Genomic DNA, 22724 nt, shown 5'->3' with positions numbered 1-22724 from the left:
TGTACCCTGGAGAAATTAAGATTCCTGCCTTAAATGTAGAACTTCAGGATGCTTCAGAGAATCAAAGCAGCTTGAATAAGCAAGTGGATACAATGTTTTCTTCTCTGGGAAATGTAAACAGAGGTGCAGAATATTTAGCTTGTCTTTAAGGCCTCCTAGGTTGGGTTTCAGCCACTCCCCAACTCTTGATATTACCTCCTCAGGGCTCCATGCCCTAGCCAGTTTAACTGTGAGAGCCCTCATACATTTTCCTGACATCTTACCCTGCATGACTGTTCAAGCTGTTATGGCCCTAAAAGTCCTCCTCTCTCTTCCAAGTGCTTGCTTAAGTCCCATTCATCCCTCAAGGCATACCTCAAACCCGTGCCATTCTCAAACTTAAGTCAATTCCTCCAATTAAATCCAAGTTCTCCTGCCAGTGTACCTGGAATACTGGATTCTGAACCTCATTAAATGAGTTTACACAGTCTGCCTTATAGTGAGTGATACCTAAGTAACCAAAACCCAACTTCTCTACTATATTAAACCATTAGCTTCTTGTGAGCAAGAACCCCTTCAGATTCCTATATGAACAGATGCTAACACCTAATGTAGAGTGGGCCCCCAGGAAACCCTTCACTGTGAGACAAGAAAAGCACCACACTGCCTCTACAGGAAGTCACCACTTACCTTGGCTGCTCCTGTCAGGCAATGCAGAGACAAAGGCACACTGCTTTGCTGCCTCCAAAAGGCAAGAGATGAATCTAGTTTGTGGGGTTTCTGGCCATCAGGAGACTCCAACTTCCGCCCTAGCTGACCATAGTCTGCTCGACCCCAGGTAAACACCTTGCCAGTTTCTACAAACAAACATAATTTGAATGAAGGTTACATTCTCCAGATGCTCTCAAGGGTAAGCAAAGGGTCACTGGTAAAATTGTGAATGTTTATTTCATTATGTTCCGATAAAGAATGTGAGCATTTGCTGTGAGATGCTCTTGTACACTGTAAAGATTTGTCACTTGTACTGGCTTAACAAAATGCTGATTGGCCAGTAGCCAGGCAGAAGTATGGCAGGGCAATCGGACTAAAAGAATTCTGGGAAGAGGAGAGGCAGAGAGAGAGAGTCAGTCACTAAAAAGATGCAGAGGAAGCAAGATGAGAATGAGGTACCAAGCCCCGTGTCTAAACATATACAAGAATTATGGGTTAAATTAAGTTGTAAGAGATAGTTAATAATAAGCCTGAATTAATAGGCCAAACAGTTTATAATTAATATAAGCCTTTGTGTTTCTTTGGGACTGAATGGCTATGGGACTCGGCGGGACAGAAATTTCCATCTACAAGCATTGGGTTGGGGGGTAACTCAGATTTCTTGCCATGCAGGCATGAGGACCAGGGTTCAGATGCTCAGAACCCATGTCAAGAATCAGATGACGTAGTTCACATCTGCAATCCCAGCACTCCTATGAAGAGATGGAAGGTGGTGATGGAGAATGCTCAGAAGCCTACAGGCTAGGCAGCCTGGCACACACAACAGTAAACAAGATACTGTCTCAAATCAGGGAAAAGGGGAAGACCACCCAAGATAGGCCTGTAATCATGGCACATGGCCCACACTCTCGCAAACATGCAGGTGTGTGCATATGAGCACGCACGCATACACACACAGGAAAAGTTTTGTTTGTTTTTTTTAAGAAAAAAGAAACCTTGAATATTCATCTGTTCACATAAGTGGGAACTGAAGTTCAGAGAAGCTAAAGAATTCTCCCAAAAACAAACATGTAGAGAGGACCACAGCCAGACTCAGAGGAAGAGTTTCAGGCCTACGATGCTCTTGCACAGAGATGGCTTCATGGGTAAATGCCAGCCATGCTGGTGGCCCACCCACTCTCTCCCATACCCACCACCCCTACTTCTGCTTTGCCCAGATGTCTGGTCTCAACTTTCCTCCCTCCTATGCAATCCAGGGCCTTGAATCCTGACTGAAGTTTCCCATCCCTCAAATCTCTGAGAGCTTTCCCCCAACTCAATGCTGGTTTCTTGTTTGCCCCTCCTAGTAACATAAGGACTCCTCCTTTATCCAAAGGAGCAATCCTAACAGTCCAAGGCAAGCATATCTGTGTGCTGGAATAAAGGGAGCAAGAGGAGAAAATTGTAAAGAGCTATTTGGAGGCAGAAATGCATTCAGTTCCCCAGCACCATGTGGGAAGCCAGCCAGCACTGCAGATGACAGAAGAAAATGAGGTTTGGAAAAGGAGCAACGGCCTCTCATTCCCCAGATAAGAGAGATTTCACCAAATTCATTCAGTTGTACCAAGTGCTGCCTTTGTTATTCCAACAGAATTTCAAAATCCGACAAGGCATAGATTATTAACAGATTCTCTGCAATAAATATGCATAACCATGTGCGCCATATAAATTCTTTATCTGTGTTTATTTTAACAAAGAAAATTCTGCTTAAGAAACAAAACACCAAGTAATGCATATTAAATCCAAGACAAAGCTACTGTGTTTGGTATCAAAGCTTCATCTGGCCCCACACGAAACATATGGCTTCCAGTGTCAGCCAAGAAACAGCCCAAGATGATAGCAGAAGTGTCAGGAGACCACAGACATATGGGGCGCTGTAGGGATGAATTCTCAGGTTCAGCCTACTAGCAGGCACTAAGACAGATACACAGAAATCTTCCAGTCTTCCTAGGATAGGGGACTGTAGTGGTTTGAATAGGAATGGCCCTCAAAGGTTCTCATATTGAAAGCTTGATCACCAGGGAACAGCAATATTAGTAGGTGTGGCCTTGTTGAAAGAAGTCTGTCAGTGGAGGCAGGTTTTGGGATGTCAGATGTCTAAGCCAGGCCCGGTATCTCTCTCTTCCTGCTTCCTGCTCATCCAGATGTAGAACTATCAGCTACTTCTCCAGCACCATATCTGCCTGTGTGCCACCAGGTTTCCCACCATGATGATAATGAGTCTAATAAACCTCTGCACTAGAAGCCAGTCCCAATTAAACGCTTTCCTTTATAAGAATTGCTGTGGTCCTGGTCTCTCTTCACAGCAGCAGAACACTGACCATGACAAGAACCAAGTCTGTGCAGCCCACAGGGCACTGGAAACATCACGCAATTGGGAACGGGGCACCGGGAGCCCTGGACCCTGCACAGCCACATGCTGCTCCTTTTGCTGCAGCTGCCGTTTCCTATCCAGCCGCCCTTCATAACCTGGCAATTGCAGCCTATTGAGTCTGCATACACACTGTTGGTCCCAAGAGCCTTCCCTGGTCCCTCAGCTTTCCCAGAAAAGATGAAACTTGCCACCTTTGTGTTCTCCAACTACCACAGTGCCATGGAACAGTTAAGAAAATTAAGCTCAGAAGTGGCCTGCTGAGGGGCACACAGATAAGCTGCCTAGGCTGCATCCATTATGGTTCAAGTCACTGAACACTCATGAAACCCTCCTCCCTCACTTATGTGGATTAGACTGAAAATAGCTGGTGCCCAGTTGGCCAGCTGTCCCTCTATCTAAGCTGGTCAGAATTTAAAATCAGACCGCTTTAGTAGGAGAGTCCTGAAGATGTCTATTGTGTGTGTGTGTGTGTGTGTGCAAGTGCATACATGTGTGTGCATGTGGGCACACATTCAGCATCTTTCTCAATTGCTCTCCATCTAATTTTTTTGAGTCAGGTCTCCCACTAAACCTGGGGCTTGACACATTGGCTAGACTGGCTGGTATCCTCCTATCTCTGCCTCTCCAGCAGTGGAATTACAGGCACACACCATTGTGCCTGGCTTTTTTGAGTGAGGATCAAACTCAGGTCCTCATGCTCATCCAGCAAGCCTCTTACTGACTGAGCCCAACCACTGCTTCCTAATGACTCCGACATTGCTATGCTGGGAAGAAGTAGCAAACTGCTATCTGCAGGACCACAGAAAGAACTGTATTATCATAAATGGCAAACTGAATCCTTTCTTTCAAATCAAGCAAAATATCTTAAAACTTTCTGCTATTGATTATTGATGTTTGAGACAGGCAAGACTGCCAGACTATGGAGCCATCATCATTACATCTCCAATGGCAACTCAACCGTTACTCCACTTACATAGCACTTTCCACCCAAAGCACTTTACAAACATTAACTAATTAATCTTCATACTCTCCGGGGAAGCCATAGACATTCTGGAAGAGACAGGCAGAAAGCAGGCCAACCCAACAGCCTCAAATCTAAGCTTAGAACACCCTCCTCTGAGTCTGTTTATACTGAAAACACTGTACAGTAGAGGGCTCACAAGGGAAGAAGAGGATTCCTCTTTTAAAGAGAAAGTAAGGGGCACCTCCTAAGGAGATGGCACTGTCCTAAGACACCAGTCTAAAGAAGCCTCATAATCTGACATAGATTACTAAGATAATTAAATGACTTGAGAAGTTAAATAGCTCAATCGAATTCCAACAGCGGGTTATAGGATCACGGTTTAAAACAATGGGGCAGGCAGAGATTGCTCAGTGGTTACAAGTATCTGGCTGCTAGTACCCACATCAAGTGACTCACAACTACCTGTAAATTCAGCTCCAAATGATCTAATGCTCTCTTCTGACCTCAAGAGGCACCTGCACTACATAGCACTCACACATGCACACACACCGACCCAGAGTCTAATGGAATGTACAACAATGATATCCGCGTGCAAGGAGGCAGTGCCATGCTCTGTGTGCTCCAGCTTCTCCTGCTAGCAGGACACTCCCAGAAGGCCACGCAAAATTCACAACTCTAGCTGTATTCAACACTTAGACTATGTCTTTATGTCACACAGAGCCAAAGAAAAATAATCTCTATACAAAAACAAATCTCATTAGTGCGCACTAGACATGTGCCCTAAGCTGAGGTCAGGTCATGGAGCTAACAAATGACCCTTTTCCTCGGAGTAAAGAATTATGTATTGGGGTTGGAGAGGGCTCAGTGGTTAAGAGCACTGCCTATTCTTCCAAAGGTCCTGAGTTCAATTCCCAGCAACCACATGGTGGCTCACAACCACCTGTAATAAGATCTGGTGCCCTCTTCTGGCTTGCAGGCATACATGCAGGCAGAATACTGAGACTATTATATACATAAAGAATAAATAAATAAATAAATCTTAAAAAAGAATTACGTATTAATGTGGTTAAAAATAAGTCTATTAGTATCATCCACAAAGTTTAGGAATGTGTCTACAGATGAATGATACACGAGAAATGCTAAAGGAGCTCAAAGTGAAGTCAGAGAGTGAGGCCTGGTGTAAAGGCATGACCATGTGAGATGCTACATGGAAAAGAGACACAGAAAATAGCAGGGGCTGGGTGAAGAGTAAGGACTACAGAGAGCATTCAGGGAGGACTCCACTCAAGCTGGAACTTGGAAATGTCTCTGGTGATGGGATAAATGCCATTTAAGATGAACTTCTGGGTAAGAAAAGAAACAAGAAAAGAGGAGCAAAGAACAAGAAAGAGATAAGCAATGCAGAGAAATTCGCAGCCCCATGTGGAGCAGAACCAGGTTCCCAGGATGGAGTCTGGGCTTCAGGACTGACAGGCTCAGTTGGCCATGGGAAAAGAGCAAGTGGTCCCTAAACTCAGTTGCTTGCCATCCTTTATCAGTAATAAGGTTTGTTAGCCAATATATGTACTTTCAGTTATTTTATTAAAATGTACACTTGTGTTTCACCATTTATAAATTGTGGCTATGTATCCTTATTTAAAAATATACAAGATAACCCCAGCACAGTGACTGACTGTATCTGCAGCCAAGAGGATTGATCTAAGGCAAGCTTTGGTGGGCTACACAGGAAGTTACAGGCTCACCTGAACTACAGTGTGGGACCCTGTGTAAAATATGTATATAGAGAGAATAAAATTTACTCGAAACTCAGATAATTTAAAAGAACGTGAGAAAACTGGAAAAGAAGTGGGAGCATTCACATCACACCCTGGTCCCTCACACTTACTGTAGAAACCACTGCAACCAGACCTGGGAGGACTGCGGACCTAAAGCAGGTATGGGGCCTCCTGAAAGAATGCCTGGCTGGCCATCCTCTGGCCAGGGTCTGCCCACGTCCTGAGGTGGCAGCTGGCATCCAGCACTTGTGTAGCACTGACAGCACACTCACTGGGCTCTGCTCTAAGCACATCGTCTCTATATGCTGAGTGCACAGTGTTTGGTCCTCCACCCAGGCATGAGAAGGAGGCAGGGATGTACTGACAGGGACATGGCACCCAAACCTCAGAAGCTTTAAGTTAAAGAAGGGAACCAGCCTAGAAACAGAGCCTAGGATATGCCGGGGCCTGCCAGGATGTAATTCCTAGGGGAAAAGGGGAAAAGAGGAAAAAGTGTCACATCTTATCCCCACATTAGATGAGAAAGAGATGAACAGCACACTGAGATTTCACCATTTCCTGACTGGTGGTAGGGCAGACATGCAAGAACAAGGGTCTCACTTATATAAGTCATAAAAATGATCTCATTATCAAGTTATTTAACTGTTCTGAGACCTTTGGCAAACATTTCATCAAACATCACATGCTCTTAAGTGGGAGAAAGATAACCAGGCACCAAGCTGGAAGGTGGTAGAGAGGAGTGGTGGTGCACTCCTTTTAAATCCAGCAGTCAGACGGCAGAGGCAGGCAGATCTGTGAGTCTGAGTTCTAGGCCAGCCAGGACTACCCAATGAGCCCCTGTCTCAAAGCAAACAATCAGGGATAGGGAGCCCTCTGAGGTCATAAGAGGGTGGTAAAGCTCTGTCCTCACCACCCTACCCCACCCATCCAGCACTGTCTGCTCCCACGGTCACAGCAGGTGCTATGGCTGCTACCAGGAGCTCCTGGCAAAGAGACACTCCTTCCAGAGAAGGGGTCTTAAAGGGACAGAAAGATGGGTGGGAGAAACATCCATATTTTCTTAAAGACTGTCCAAAAAGGGAGCAGACCACTGTTGATGATAACAATTTGACATTAGCCAAAGGGAAATCCATGGGTCAGACAGACGCAAGACTCTCTCTTCAGTCCTCCCAATCCAGCTCCCCAGGAAGCTATGAGTCCTTCTAGAATGTGCACACAAGAAAGTCACTGTCAGCTTGTGAATTTGTTCTGGTTGTAGTTAGCCGTTTTCTGGTGACGTGTGCTCTGCACCTTTGGAAGGAAGGTAAGGGTGACCTTGTTAAACCCATTCTCTGCTCTTTCGTCTTAACTGTGAGCATAGCCTTTCAAAACCTGGTTTATATCAAACGGGGAAAGCAAACTGAGCTTTAGTGCACATTTCTGTTTCCTGATGGTGGATACCATGTGACCAGCTGCTTCAAGCACCTGGTGCCTTGACTTCCTCATGATGGTCTGGAATTTGAACTGTGAGCTAAAGCGAACCCTCTCTCCCTTGAGTTGCTTTTATAACAGCACTTCATCACAGCAAGCGGGAGGGAAACTAAGTCACCCAGCATCACCCACTGATATAGGCACGGGGAAGAGGATTTCAGGTGCCAGCAAGCAAGCCGAACAGCTTCCATCCTATGTGCCCCGAAGCTTTCCACAGGCCTCCATCCTCTATGCTCCTCTTGTCACAGGTTATATCTAAACCTGGTCAACTCCTACTCACCTTCACCCCTTAACCCAAACCAGATGTGTCTGTGCAATAGCCTAGAGAACCCCCGCTCAAGGCTTTGAGAGCATTTATCTTAACAAAGAAATATATATGCACGGAAGAACTGTTAGGTTAATGTCTGTCTCCTCTAGAAAGTCAGCTCCATGATAATAGAGATTGGCACAAAGTTGGTACTCAAGAAATACCTGTTCCTAGGGGAATCTAATCATCCTCTCCTTTATCTCTATTGAGCTTTGCCAACTCTACGTTATCCATAAGTCTCATCTGCAGAATTATGATAACAACATGCCCCTTGAAGGGTTACTTCAAGGTTACTTTTGCATGAATCAGACAGGTTTGAATAAGAATGGCCCCCATAGGCTCATATATTTGAATGTTTAGTACCCAAGAAGCAGAACTTTTTAAAAGGATTAAGAGCTGGGGTCTTGATGGAGAAAGTGTGTCACTGGGAGAGGAAGACTGGGAGTGGGGGTGTTACTGTGAGGTTTCAAAAGGCCATGCCAAGCCCAGCATCTCTCTCTGCCTGCCAGGTAGGGATGCAGCTCTCAGTATCTAGCAGGATACTGCTCCAGTACCTGCCTGCCTGCCACCATGCTCCCAGCCATGATGGACTAAACCTCTGAAACTGTAAGCAAGCCCCCAATTAAATACTTTCTCTTGTAGTAGTTGTCAAGGTCATGGTGTCTCTTTACAGCAACAGAAGAGTGACTAAGGCAGCGATAATATGGCAATATGAGCCAATGTCAGTATTATCTTCCCAAACTAAGTAACACAGCCTGATCAAGGACACCCATGATCATACCCACAGTTGCTAGCAATTCAGCAAATCTTCTCGGCCAACCCCACCCCCAAGCACAGTCTTAGAGTCAAAGGCACTGACCATCATGAAGAGTAACAATGAAGGCTTCATCATAGGATTCTGGACTTTCTTTCTTTAAAAATTACTTCTATATGTTTGGGTATTTTGTCTGCATATGTTTCCTTCCTTCCTTCCTTTGTGTGCAGATATGTTTCCTTCCTTCCTTCCTTCCTTCCTTCCTTCCTTCCTTCCTTCCTTCCTTCTTTTCCTCCTTCCTTCCTTTCCCTCCTTCCCTTTGCCCCAGATTCAACATAGTGGCACACCAGAAGCCTCTGATACAGATCAACTAAAGCTGGGAAGACAGAAGAGATATAAAGCAAGGTGAACTGGAGAGAAGAGGGAAGGAGAAAGAAAGGGAAAGAGGAATGAGACCAAAGGGGAATGGAAGGGGAGCAGAGGGACAGGACAGAAGGGAAGAAGCTTTGGCCAACGGCTCATGAGACTATATCCTTATCTCAGGTTGCATTGCCTGGAAAAGGCCCTTCTCTCTAAAGTCTAACTTTCATATCCATAAAATGAAGAAGGCTCAAATAGACAACTTCTCAGACATATGCAAATATAAAACTTCAATAATGGTGGCTCAAATTGTTCAGGGTCAAATGAGTGATGTGCTATTTAATTTTATTGACACCTTGAGAATCTTCAGTCTGTCATAAAATGAGACATTCACTCTAATTTCAAAGGCCACCTATATAGTTGATAATTCAAATAAAAATTGAGACTCAGTGATAAATCCTAATTTTAGTAAAATTTCCCAAATTTCCAAAGTCACATTATGAACAATCTCACATAGGAAAGGTTAATACAGGAATACAACTTTCCTTTGTGCTTTTCTCAACTTCAAAGGAAAGGCAATCTGCAAAGAGACTACATGAAAAGATGAGAGCATGGGGGAATTTACTTACAAGAATGGACTGTTTGGCTGGGGACGAAGCTGTCGGTTGAGTGCTTGTCTAGTGTGCATAAAGCCCTGAGTTTGATCCTTGTATCCCATAAAAACGGGGCATGCCTGTAATCCCAGCACAAGGCAGGTGAAGGTAAGAGGAGCAGAAATTCAAAACATTCGAGCTTACACAACGGTTTGAGGCCAGCCTGGGCCACATGAGATGCTGACCCTGGAACTCGGATTTGGTGATAGGTGTCACTCCCGCTCCACAAACAGGTCACACAAGTTAAATGACCTGATCAAAACCACAGAGCTAGCAAATGGGAGAGCATCGGTAATATTAAAGCAAGTATTCTGAAGGCGCTTACTCCATGCCATCATTATACATACTGTCACAATTAACCCACAGAAGCACCCAGTGAGTAGGCTGACCCTCACATCTGAGACCAGAAAATAAATACCCAGAGAGAGGTTTGGTCTTGGACGCAGAGCCAGCAGCTATCATGGCAACGTGAGGATGAGACCTAGTCACCTGGCAACAAAGGCAGCGTCCTTAGCCATTGTTCATTTAGGCACACTGCCTCTTCTCAGGTTGTTCACAGTCCCAAAGACACACACCTGGGTCAGAGGCACAAAGGGAGCCAGGCTAGGGGTGATCTTCACTCTTAGCCCATAAGGCAAAGATCCCACAAGACACAGACATTCAGAAAACTACTCCACTCAACGGCCACCAAATCAGAAATCAGGATGGGCCAGACTGGGCTGCAGATCTGACTGCAACATGCAGAGTCCCAAACAAAAACAGGAGAGAACAGAGCTCCAGGCTGATGGAAAGCCTCCAAGGATCCCCAATCCCAACTCATTTAGTAGCTTGCCTTCTAGTCAGGCAATGTGCAATGTCCCCAAAAACTCGTGTGTTTGAACACTTGATCTTCGGCGTCTTGGAAGGTTGTGGCACTTTAGAAGATTTGACTGAGCTGAAAGAAATGAGTCACTGAACGGTAGGCTTTGAAGGGTAAAGCACTACCTGACTCTTGGCCTGAGTTCTCCTGTTTCCTGGTCCATAGAGATGTAATTGTATAGCTGCAGAACAGACCCAGGCATTTCAGCTACCATGCCATTCCCCACCATGATGGACTGTAGCCTCTGGAGGATGATACACAATAAACACTTCTGGGCAGTGGTAGCGCAGGCCTTTACTTCCAGCACAGGGAGGGTGGGGGAGACAGGCAGATCTGTATGAGTTCAAGGCCAGCCTGGTCTACAGAACAGACACTTCTTCCACACCTAGCGCTGCACTGAACACACACCAACTCCCTCCCCTCATGGAGCTTCCATTCCAATGGAAGAGAGACAGTTAAACCCACAAAACATACATATGGGTTTTTTATGAATTACTAAGAAATAAAGTGGGAACAGTGAACAGGCAGCATGAGGAGCCCCAGGATCAGCACTGACTTCTGGCCACGTGCTTGGACTTCCCTATAGCAAACCACATTTTCTGCCCTTCCTCTCCCTCCTCCTCTCTTCTTTAAAAGTTGCTTTATCTAGCTGACATAAAAATTGCGAATGTTGGTAGGGTATCACGTTGTGTTTGATACATATATGCATATATACATATCATATATACATACATATACATATTCTGTAGTGATCAAATGCCACCCTTCTTTAAGGAAGAACCCTAACTTAAAAGTCTTAGCCAATCCACATAGTAATAACAGTTAACTCTCAGGCCCATGATAAAAGCCAATAAACACTAAAGCACTTAGCAACATCTAAATACAAACTAAGTGTTAGTAACATTGTGACTTTTATTCTCTAAAAACCCATGATGGGCCACTGCTCTGAAGAATGCAGTCTTCAGGCTTTGAGAAGTCTTCACTGGGCCCTGGCTTCCTGATCCTCGGGATCAAGATTGGGGTCTAACAGTACCTGAGCCTGCCAGTCAACCTAAAAGACACTTGGCTCAGAAGAAAATGCCCTGGTTGAGGCCAGTGCCTCTGCAGATGTTTCTCAACTCATTCCATATTCAAACGCCACAGCTTCTTCCAACACTTTTAGATTCTTATTAATAACACTTTAAAATGTAGATTGCTGCCTAATCTTAGCTGTGTAATTAAAAAAAATAATCTTGCTTCTCTCCCTCCCAGCATGAAAGGAAACTATACCCTCAGGGCTTCTGCAGCTAAGAATCACACCCTGAGCAAGCCGGTAGGAGGCTCGAGGTGGGGGTGGGGCATACCGTGCAATGAACCCAAGAGGCAAGTCTCAGCACTTGATTTTAGAGGAAATAAAGCTGGGGCTAAGGAAGGGAAGGATCCTCCAAGGACACAGGATGCGCTGGCAGAGCCTGGGCCAGGACTCCAGTCTGCTACTTCCCAGTGGCTCTCCACCAAGTAGGAAAACAGACGGGAAGAGGGCTTCAGAGAACAGGCATGGAGCCCATGTGAGGGAGCCCATCCCAAGAACAGAACCCTGCTTATCCGGATAAAGAGCTATTGGTTTGTAATTCTCAAGGGCTCGTGAATGCAAGGTTCAAAGTTCTTCATCCTTAGTGCAGCCTCACCAGCACCAGACAAGAAGGGACCTTAGGTACTCCATATGCAGTCAGTCCAGAAAGAAAGTCCCCAAGGTCAAGCAGGGCAAATCTAGGAGGAGAGCCCAGGCTGCCCTGATCCTGGCACATGCTGTCCACAGCTTCAGAGAAAAATACCAGTCTCTCAGCCATCACTACCCACCTCAGTCCATTCCCCGGTCAGTCTCAGCCATCACTACCTACCTCAGTCCATTCCCCGGTCAGTCTCAGCCATCACTACCTACCTCAGTCCATTCCCCGGTCAGTCTCAGCCATCACTACCTACCTCAGTCCATTCCCTGGTCAGTCTCAGCCATCACTACCTACCTCAGTCCATTCCCCGGTCAGTCTCAGCCATCACTACCCACCTCAGTCCATTCCCCAGAAGCTTCTTGGCAGGGAAGAGCGGGGAAGTGAAATCTGTGTGTCCCTACTCACTGCCCATGTTCTAAGAATGGATACTTGGGAGGCCCAGGGACTGCACAGTGGAAAAACACATACCCTCCCCCTTAATCCTTTCCAAATTCCCCTCTCCACACCGAGGCATGCCTGCAGCCCTGGCCATCACCTTCAGTTTTTGTCCATTAGAAATACCTTATCAGCAGTTTTTATTTCTGAAATTTAAAAAAAAAAAAAAGTGAGAGAAAAGGAAAGAAACTGAGCAGGAGCTGTGCCTGCTGCAGGGGTGCCGTTGTCTCCACTAATGACAGGGACTCACGCTGCCACAGCCAAAGGCTACAGGTGGAAAACTGCAGCCTGGGCATGCAGAAAAGAGCTGGTGATCCTCCAGCAAAAATCGTATAGCTCTCCACATAGCCCAGCCTGAGGCCTCAGTTTGTACAAGGGAAGAACAGGCTAGAGCCAGCGAAGGCTGTAGAGCATACATACCCACTGTGTGAGGAAGCCAGTATCTCACTTCTGAAAACGCAAGAGATTCCTCCTAGATACATTATCTACCCCTCAGTTTCCCCAAGGACTGGCTTTCTATAAATGAGAGAGACCTAATTAGAATCTTCCTATTGGGAAGACAATGGTTGTGACCAGTTGAGTGGGCAAAAACTCACCAAGACAAGAACAGAGAGGGGCAGGAGCCCACCTTGGGATGCCAATTTGTGATCAACCACCTGAGAACCTCTGTGGACATGACTTCATAGGATACCTCTTTAAGCTATTCTAACCCCAACCCTGGAAAACTGTCCTGGGTTCTCTAAGAGAGATGAGCATAAAGATGTAGTAGAGGCCTAACAAAACTGAGCAGCAAGGCAGTCAGGTGATGTACTGTCAGCGGCTTGAGGACTTGCCACATGGGGGGACAGCAATGAGCATCACCACAAGGAGCCACTGAGAACGCATTGTGTGTAATACCAACTAGAAGCCTCCGAACCTCAGCCATTTCAAAGAAGGGGCTTGGGAGAGGCTGGGATAGAGGCCCACCATGGAGCTGGTGGACAGTGTGACCAGCACAGTTCTTAAATGCACAGGGCTTGTCTGAAGGTCCACGGTGGGGCAGCCTGCCCTCTGTTCTCAATCTGCTCTGCTCTCTGTTCCCATCTGCCCCTCAGGCCCCAGAATAAGCCTCCATTACCAGCAGCCCACCTGCCAAGAACCTCCAAATCACTGGTGCAACTGGTGTAAAACCTGGGCACGGGTTCAGACTACCTCACCTGGCAGTCACCTTTGGTCCCAGCACAAGCCGTTAGCAGCAGAGCCGTGGTGGCTCCCTCAGAGAGGATGACTTCTCCATGACTGCAGACCGAGAGAGGCACCTGCTATTCTGGAGTTTTCCTGTCACAGGCTCAGCTCCAACCAAATCAGTGAGGTGCTGTTACTACGGGCCATCTGCCAGGACCCGGAAACAGCGTTGTTACATAAGGGCCTGGGATAATGAAGTTTATTAAACTAGATTCTTCCGCCAGAAAGGAGACAAAGCATTTGAAACCTCCCTGTAAAGGGGCAATGTGGAGAGTAGAGAGGTGCTGGACAAGGGCCCACTGAGTGCTAATCCTTGCTCTGCTGTTCCTTAGCTGTGGGAACATGGGGACAAGCCATCCTTCCCCTAGGCTTCTGCTTTTTTCAAATTAAAACACAGAGAGAGAGAGATGGCTCCTTAGAACATTAAAATTCCATAGTATTTTCACCAAAATGGCAAACAAACAAGTTTGCCCCTTGTGCACTGGCGAATGGGAAGATGGATATGCAGAGACGAAACTACAGGTCGGACCTTCCATCAACTAGGAGGGAGGCCCCTGTGGACTCAAGGTTAGAGTGTGGCTGGGAACAGGAACATAAGGCCCTGCCTATACACATGGCACTGGCCAGCACATGGGCCCTTCACATCCAGCCCCTTGTCTGACCCGCACAGTTGTAAAGATGATGGTTTCCTCATAGTTGACACTGAGCAAAACAAGGCCCAGAAACCAGGACAGGTGACCCTTTCTCCTACCCTCTCTCCAGTCCCTCACATGACAGATGAGAACAGGCCTTGACAATATTTCCATAGGAATTAAAGAAATGTTGTATATAAATCCTGGCAGAATGACTAATCTTGGTAAATGAGGGGTCCTTTCTTCACACACCTCTACCTCTTCAGAGAGCTGCTGGAGCAGCTAGAGATGGCCATTTTCAAGTCCTTACTAGACACTTCAAAGGCCCCAGTGAGAGGGCTCAGTGGGTAAAAGCACCTGCTGCCAAGCCTGACAACCTGAGTTCGATCCCAGGCAGTCATATTGTAGAAGGAAAGAACTGACTCCTGAAAGCTGCCCTCTGACTTCTGCAGGAGTCGTGTTTGCTGTGACACCGCACACACGCATGCACGTACAGAGCACACACAAAATAATAAAACATAATTTTTGAAATGGGAGGTAACGTGATGGCTTGCTACATGACCAGAGGTCAAACCAATAGACCAGGGAGTCAGCCTGTGCCGTGGATACTAACAGCTACCCCATCTTGGAGGAAAGGGCTCTCCTCAGAGTCCAGTGCACCTAGGACCTGAAGCAAGGAGCAAGTCTGAGGCCTGGGCAGAGGAGCCTGTAAGAGTCCTTGTGTGATTTCCGATTACAACCCATCCCTCATAGAAACCCCCGCCGTCTCCTCACAGAATGAGGACACACTCCACCACAGCCAGAAGTGTCCAAGAACTTCTCACCGTGCCTGGCCCATACCAGGTAGTCTTCCCCCTGCCTGGAATGCCCTCCCTAGCCTAAGTCAATCCAAATATTTGTGTGAAGGGATGCAGGAAGGAACTATGAGTAAGTGAACAGCACATCTCTGTGAGGCAGAGAAGTTCGTGATCATGGCTCTCATTTCACAAGCAGAGAAATGCGGGCCCAGGGAGGTCAAATGACTTTCCCAGGGCGCCAGCAACTGCAAACTGGAACTTGGAGCTTGCTCCTCAGAGCTTCCTAAGGTAAAATCTTTCTCAGATTGAGAAAGAGCTGATTCCTCCAAGATTCCTCAAAATGGACCACTGTCTTCTTGGCACACACTGAGAACACTTTAAGGAACTGGCTGTCACTGATTACAGAGAGCTCCAGAGGGACAGGCAAGGTCTCCAGGAAAGGGTAAAGCATGGTGTCATGTGTCAAGAACCTAAAAATGATGACAACATTACAGCCTGGCCACTTAATGCTCATTTTGAAAGCTCCTGGAACAAATCAATCCTCACCAGGAAAGAGGAGAGTTCCTTGAATGGCTCCCAAACCCTCTGCCGGTGACCTCTGAGCCCTTCCCAGGGCCATCTGGGAGTCTAAGCAGGGCTGACAGCCTTGCCACAACTTTGCTTTTTCCACTGACTTCGCCTTCACTCCTCCCCACCCTAAGATTGTGGAAACTGTGAGAGCCTGAATGTCGGCATCCCCCTAAGACAGCTGAAATCCTGGCCCTAATGTACTGATGTAAGGGGGTATGGCCTGTGGAAGGCGACCAGGTCATGAACAGAATCAGTGCTCTTTCCTCTGACACATCTGGGGAAACCAGGAAAATATACTCAGAGGGGAATCTGCCAGCACTTGGTAAGACTTTTAAGATCTGGACTGTGGGAAATAAGCTATTTCTAAGCCATTCAGTCACCTAAACGAAAACAAGCACCTGCTACCCACCCAGAGAGGCCACAGTGAGGGGGATAACATGGCCCGAAGTGAGCTCAGACAGCGGGACTCACAGGTCCTCTCTGTTTCTTAAGCAATGGTGCTACTGTAGAAAAGACACCCAACCCCACTAAGCCCCGACTGCATCTGGATCCTCGCTTGGGAGACTAAGAAACCCGCAAGCGGCAAAGCAGAACTGGGCAGAGTAGCAGTGTGTGAAGGGCGCCCGGCAGACACTGGTTCTGTGCCTCAGCCTTGCCCTCTTGAGTGTTACTCTTTGCAGTGTGTCTCCAGCAAGGCCATGCCAACTAGATGTTTCTTGGATATTAGGGGCTAAAGGATAGTCCCAAAGTTCATCCGCAACACAGCCTGCTGGGAGGAGAACTAATGAGTAAAGGACTAGTCAGAATAGAGGAGAGTCTTGCCCTTGTGGGCAGGGGAGTAGGAATCAAGAGAGCCAAAGGAATTCTTCACCTGCCCCCACCCTGTTCCTGCCTCAGATCCCAATCTCTGACTCTCCTACAGAGCAGCCAAAGAGGCCACCCCAACATCAGTTCCTTTCATAAGCAAAGATTAGCAAGAACTGGAGGTCCCATCACCTCTGACCTGCTAATTCTGACTCTGAATACTGTCCCCACCTACCTGTCTCCAAGGCTGTCTGCTGCCCACTGCTGCCATCTGGTGGCCTTCAGGCCCTGCTGCCCTTGACATTAGCCAAGCACTGAAGCCCCTTGAAAGAATGTACCTACTCCAATGGTGGCTCAGGTAGACACACCCTGTACTGTTCCAGGTCACAGATCAATGGGTAACCCTTGCCAAACACAAAAACAGAAAACAATGGCCTGTTTTCCCCTCTGGTAGAGATGACACAGCAGCAACTAGGAACTGATCTTTCTGAGGAGAGAGAGGTGGCCTGCCCAAGGGTCCCCGGCTGCCTGGCTCCCAGGACAGTACACAATTCCACTTCACTGCACTGTTTAGGGTGAGTGGGCATTTTCACATCAAAACTGAGGCTGGGGAAACAAAGCCTTTGGAAGGTAGGAAGCAAACTGTCAGGACTCCTTGCAAACCCTGAAAAATAGGAACATAGATAGCATGAGCATTACCTAGAAAAATAACTGGGAACTACTGCTATCCTTGGACCTTGAGAGGAAGATGGCAAGAACATCTGCAGGGGTTTCCTGGGACAGTACCAGGGCCCCACCACAAGCTGAGTCCCAGCCTAGGCAGACATCAGATGGGAGAAGAAAGACAGGAGCAGCCATGTGTGCATGCATAGTTCCTGCATTACACCACACACTCAAGACATGAGCTGCTCTGGTCAGGACGACATCTATTCTTCTCTGACTCCAGGCCTCGCTGCACTCTGGCAGAGGAGCTCTGCAATGGTGTGCTGCTGGATCCCTTGGGTTCACAGGGCACGCCTGCTCTTTAGGGGACCCGCTTCTCAAACTCTTGGCTGTCTGCAGCCATTTCCTGTGTTTTATAAAGCAGGCTAAAAGCAACGTGTAACCTTCCACAGACCACTGGCTACCCTTTCCTTCATCGTCTCACATCTACGATCTATTTACATTCTGTAGAGTGCTTTCCAAACTGTGTTTCCTTTAAAATGCTAGACTCTGGGTCCCGCACACAGACCAAGGCTCCTCAGGGAATGAAATCAAACAATGCTTCCCTCTAGTGACGAGATGCAGTCTCTACATCCTCCCAGGTTAGCACGCTAGTTAGGCTCCCACTATCCCACCCTGCACTGGCCACCAGTCAAAGGTGCCCAGCCCCAAAGATGACCAAGCCCAGGAACCAGCTCAAGCCCTCAGCCGGCTCCACAGGAGTGAAAGAAATCTGTCTTTAGGAACAAATGTACTCTGGAGCACTGAGACCTTTTATGACTTTCAACTCCCCTCTGCAGATAAGGAAACAAAGGCTCACGGATGTCCAAAAGAGCCCAAGCTGATCAAGCTGACTCATGACTGAGCCAAAAATAGAGGCCACTTTTCCCGCCTCCTGCTACAGCCTCTTGCCTCTTTCAACCGAGGTCCACGGGGAGAGACTTGCCAAGGACATTCATACTGCACCGTAAGGGGATAGTCCTCTCAACCGAGGTCCACGGGAGAGACTTGCCAAGGACATTCATACTGCACTGTAAGGGGATAGTCCCATGGACTAAGGAAGGAGCCATTTTCATTTTAACTTTGAAATGGTCTTTATGAGGATACAGTCAGATTGTAAGATCTCTCCATCTATGTGTGCACTCCCCCCCACCCTCGACACACATAATAAAGTATAAATAAATAAAGTATAATTGAGAATTTTTTTAAAAAAGAATCCCAATATCTGCAACCTGTTACCAGCCACAGAAGAGGAGGAACCAGAGAGAATAAGAGTATTGCTAGCATAGAAAACAATATGCACTTTATTCTAGCCCATGAGAGATAATAACCTGGTATATTTCTTCCTAGTCTCTTTAAAACATGAGTTAAAAATTAGGAACGACAGAATAATATCCTCTGACATTCAGCCTCCTTCTCTAACGGACAGTGTGCTGTCCCGGTGTACGGCTGCGCCATAGTCTTTAACCGACCTTCCTTCGTTTCACTTGTTTGCTCGTTAGACATTAGGCTGGTGGGCATGGCATGATAATCATTGTTGAACATATCTCTCTATGCTGACTATTTCCTTAACAGAATAGAATTATGGAGCCGGGATGGCCAGAAAGATAACAGGCCTAGCAAGATGGCTCAGCAGGTAAAGGCCCCTCAAACCATCTCTGAAAACCTGAGGTCCATCCCAAGGTTCCACATGGTGGAAGGAGAGAACTGAGTCCTGCAAGTCGTCCTCTGGCCTTTACACTGATGCCATGACGTGTGCAGTCCCTGCAGCTGCCCTGTAACACATACAATCAAGTACAGTAAAAACCTGGTCTACAAGAGCTAGTTCCAGGACAGGCTCTAAAACTACAGCGGACAAAACAAAAACAAACAAACAAACAAAAACACTTTTCAAAAGGTCGTCCTGTCTGAGACCTCCTATTGGCACATGGTAAAAGAGGAAGCAGAAGGCTTGAGAGTCTTTCCAGAGGGAAAGAAAAAGCAAAAGAACCAACTTGTACACACTCCACCTACTAAAATGTGACCTTCCAAAAGCCCAACCACAATTATTTGTCCTTCCCTCTGGACACCATCTCTCCTGAAACCCTAGAGCCCCTGGGGTCTTGACCACTCCTCTGGCCTCCTGCCACACTCTCTTTATTCTTCTACTAAATATTTAATTTCTATATCCAACCACAAGCTTCCTGAAGGTAGCTATGGACTTCAGTGTTCCCTTCATTCCATAGGAGAGTGCAACGTCCCTACAGTCAACATCCTATAGACAAATGCTAAAGGATCCAAGATAACTAAACGTCCTTCTAAAGAGTCTGGGACAATGAAATAACATTGGCCACAGCTAGAGAATGGCTCTGTTTAGAAGAATAAAAGCAGCTCAGGTACGGAGCTAGACACTCTGAGACATAAGAGGACAAAAAGAGTGACTTCAAGCTTAAGATCTGTCCGTCCACATGGACCAGTGTGATGCGATCAACTGGGGACTCACCTGTGAAGTTAGGATAAGAACACTCAGCTGACCACTTCTATGGGAAAGTGTCTGTGCACACCCTTTATAGTGATCACAGTGACAGCCGCCCATGGAATTGCTGCTGTACTACCAGAAAGGGAAAAACACGCCTCTGTGAATCCCAGTATTGCTTCCAGGCTCTGTTCCACACACATATCCATCTGGGGGGAAGCAGAGCCTTCTGGAAGTACAGGTTCCTGCATGGAAAGAGCGCAGTCTAGCCAGGCTCTTGGATTTCCATCACCCACATCTCACTATCTCTGGAAAGAGAAGCACAGGGTCGAGGAGTACTTGACTGAGAGTCATGAGGCTTGAGTTCTGACCCTACTGCTTCACCCAGTCCCTGTGCTTCCCCTTCCTGGTTCCCCAGCCTCGCCTTTTCCAAACTGAGACGGTTAGGCCAAAGAGTCTGCATTCCCATCTCTGGTGGGCAAGCTAGAAGTTCCAGGGTAAATGCTAAGGGAAGGACAGCAAGGAAAGAGATGAGACTGCCTAGGCAGCAGAACTGATCTGGGCTTCCAAGGCTGCTTCCAATCTCCTTTCTCTGCTTGGTTTTAGTTTGCTCACCTTCCAGGTGAGGAAGACGCTTCCTCCATCTCTGATTCTCTATAGCATCCAATACTCCAGGCCTTTCTTGGGTGACACAGAAAAGTAAACAAAGTCAAAGAGCTCTCTGCATTTGGCTTCATGTTTTCAATCCATATCACTTGGAGACCACAAAGCTACTTTTAGGATGTCGCATGGTTCAGGGAAAGCTTCCAGCCTCCGGAAAGCAAAGAACTATAGACATTCTGACCACCCCACAATAACATTTGGAATCTGTCAAGAGCATTCCCTTGAAAGTCTAACAAATTGGCAGCAGCCAGCACTTGACATTTGTAAGCACTGATGTCTCCACACATCTCAGGACAATGTGGAATCAGCCTGTTACCCATGCAGAGCACTCAGAGATCTCTGCTCATGAAGAAAGCACAGCATGCTAGTCCAGGGAGCTCTGGGCTTCCAAAGAGCGGAGAAAGCTGATGTGACTGCATGGTTGGGGATGTGGGTCCAGCCCTATGCTTTACCGTGTCACTCATTTAATCCTAAGCCATGTTGGCAACTTTCCATTCTTCTAATGTGGGAAAGTGTTTGTAAGAGTTTGGCTTGTTCATTGTACATGTATCAGCTAACGACCTCCTGAATGACAAGTGCCGGGCTAAGAATTGAAGAGACAGTGGCAAGCGAAAATAAGCACTCACCTGTTCTCATGGAGCTTATAGTCATGGGAGAAGGAATTCGTCAAGGAATCGATAGCTAAATTGGTAGAGGACCTGCCTAGCATGCATGAAGCTGTGAGTTCAATCCCCAGAACCCCAGAAACTGTGAACAGTGTAATCTTGGCACCTAGGAGAAGGCAAGAGGATCACAAGTTCAAGGTCAGGTGACCCTGTCACATAAATAAACAAAACAAAGGGAGGGTCACAGTACCAGGAGGACAAAAGTATCAAGGCAACCATGGTGGTGACCCAACGGGTACAGGAGGGGAGAAGCAGGAGCTAGGGCAAGCCACGCACAAACCTAGGTCCATCTGACAACAAAATCATGTCTTTATGCCTCTTACCATTTACTCATTCTCTAGGGAATTAGCTACTGAACATCTACTGTGGGGCAGCCCTGTGCCAGGGTACAGCCATGAGTTAAACGAGTTCTCACGGAATCTACGGCTTAGACATTAAACCTACAAGACAAATAGATGTAAGCAACGGCAGACTGGGAAGAGAACCACAACGGGTCAAATTCAACAGGTAAATTACCTAGGAGGTCAGGTAATGCAATAAAGCCTCTAGCCCACTGTGATGCGTGAGAGAAAGACTCGAGGGAACAGAGCCAGTCAGGGAGCAGCCAAGGAGCCCTCGGGATAGAAGACAGCATATTTCTATCTTGCCACAGACCTGCTAGAGCAGAAGCTCTTCTAAAACAAGACCAAACAGTGAATCAGCTTACACAGTCCAGCCTCAGGGGAGCTTCACTAGGGCAGACATTTCATAGCTAACTGCGACCATTCTCAACCACACAATCAGGCTGTGTAGCAGACAAGGTTTACTATCCTACTTGAGTGAGGATGTGCGAAACAACAGAGACAAGGTCACCGAATGAGGACACAGCCAGCTCTGCCACCCAGCTCTGTGTGACATCTCCAGTCAGGAAACGGCACATCTCTGTGAGACAGCTGCAGGTCACCGGGGCTGGATAGTCACCCAGGAGCCCCACGAAGTTCCTGAGAACAATGATGGGGACATTAAGAAGCTCAGGAAAGGTTTCTAGAATGCAGCTTCACCAGCCTGAAACACAGGTACCCTTGCCAATTCTCTCAGATTAGAACAGGTCCTCCTGGCCTCTTTTCAAGTGCCTCTGACTAACACAGAAAAGTATTTTTCCACTGCAAACCTGCAGGCGGGCAGTGAACTCCAGGAGTGCAGAGAGTGCATCCCCACTTCTGTACAAACCATCTGGGAAGTTATTTGGGTGCCATCCAAACTGCCCTGGCTACACACCTGCCAATGGGAACGTCAGTCCCAGGCACTGTGTCTCCACCTTGACAATACAAGTACCTGAACTGCATATTTCTCTTGTACCAAGTAGGGAGCACCTTGGCATCTTGCAAGGTTAGAATATTCAGCTGCTTCTTTGACCTCCACCCACTGGGGTGTCAGTAACAACCCCCAGCTGTCATAGCCCATAATGTCCCCAGCCATTGCAAACATTCACAGCAGGACCAAAGTCACCTTTTGGGGAAGCTTCAATCTTGAGACTATGGAGAAGAAAGGCAAAGTGCCCTGCTCTGTTCCATGTCTCTGACGACATATGGTCACTATGCACACTCTTTGGGATCAGTATCACACAACAAATGCCTCCCCATAAGCAGCTGTGTGCTGTTGTGGTCCTCCACTGGAGCTTCAAGAACAGTCAAACAAACTCCGTGTTGCACTGATGAGCCGTTTGTGATCCGGCAAGGAAAACTTGTTCCTATAACTGTGAGCAGCTAAGTCTGATTAAATGGAAGCTCCGGATGTTTCTTCTCAATGACATCGAGCCGAAGCAAAGGCTGACATGGCTGCTA

The 22724-nt window shown here is 47.1% G+C and overlaps 1 protein-coding gene across 2 annotated transcripts in view; it reads right to left on the bottom strand.

The window, feature by feature from the left end:
- Sergef (secretion regulating guanine nucleotide exchange factor) overlaps positions 1–22724 on the bottom strand; it is a 213655-nt gene that overhangs the window by 165111 nt on the left and 25820 nt on the right. For both annotated transcript variants that reach the window (XM_057756136.1, XM_057756137.1), the window contains one exon: positions 670–836. In XM_057756136.1, the coding sequence (XP_057612119.1) occupies positions 670–836 (167 nt within the window). The remainder of the gene's footprint in view (positions 1–669; positions 837–22724) is intronic.

Source organism: Chionomys nivalis, chromosome 23 (genome assembly GCF_950005125.1).
Source record: "Chionomys nivalis chromosome 23, mChiNiv1.1, whole genome shotgun sequence".
Classification (NCBI taxonomy): domain Eukaryota; kingdom Metazoa; phylum Chordata; class Mammalia; order Rodentia; family Cricetidae; genus Chionomys; species Chionomys nivalis.
The sequence above is the reverse complement of the archived record's forward strand: the minus strand, read 5'-3'. Positions and strand labels throughout refer to the sequence as shown.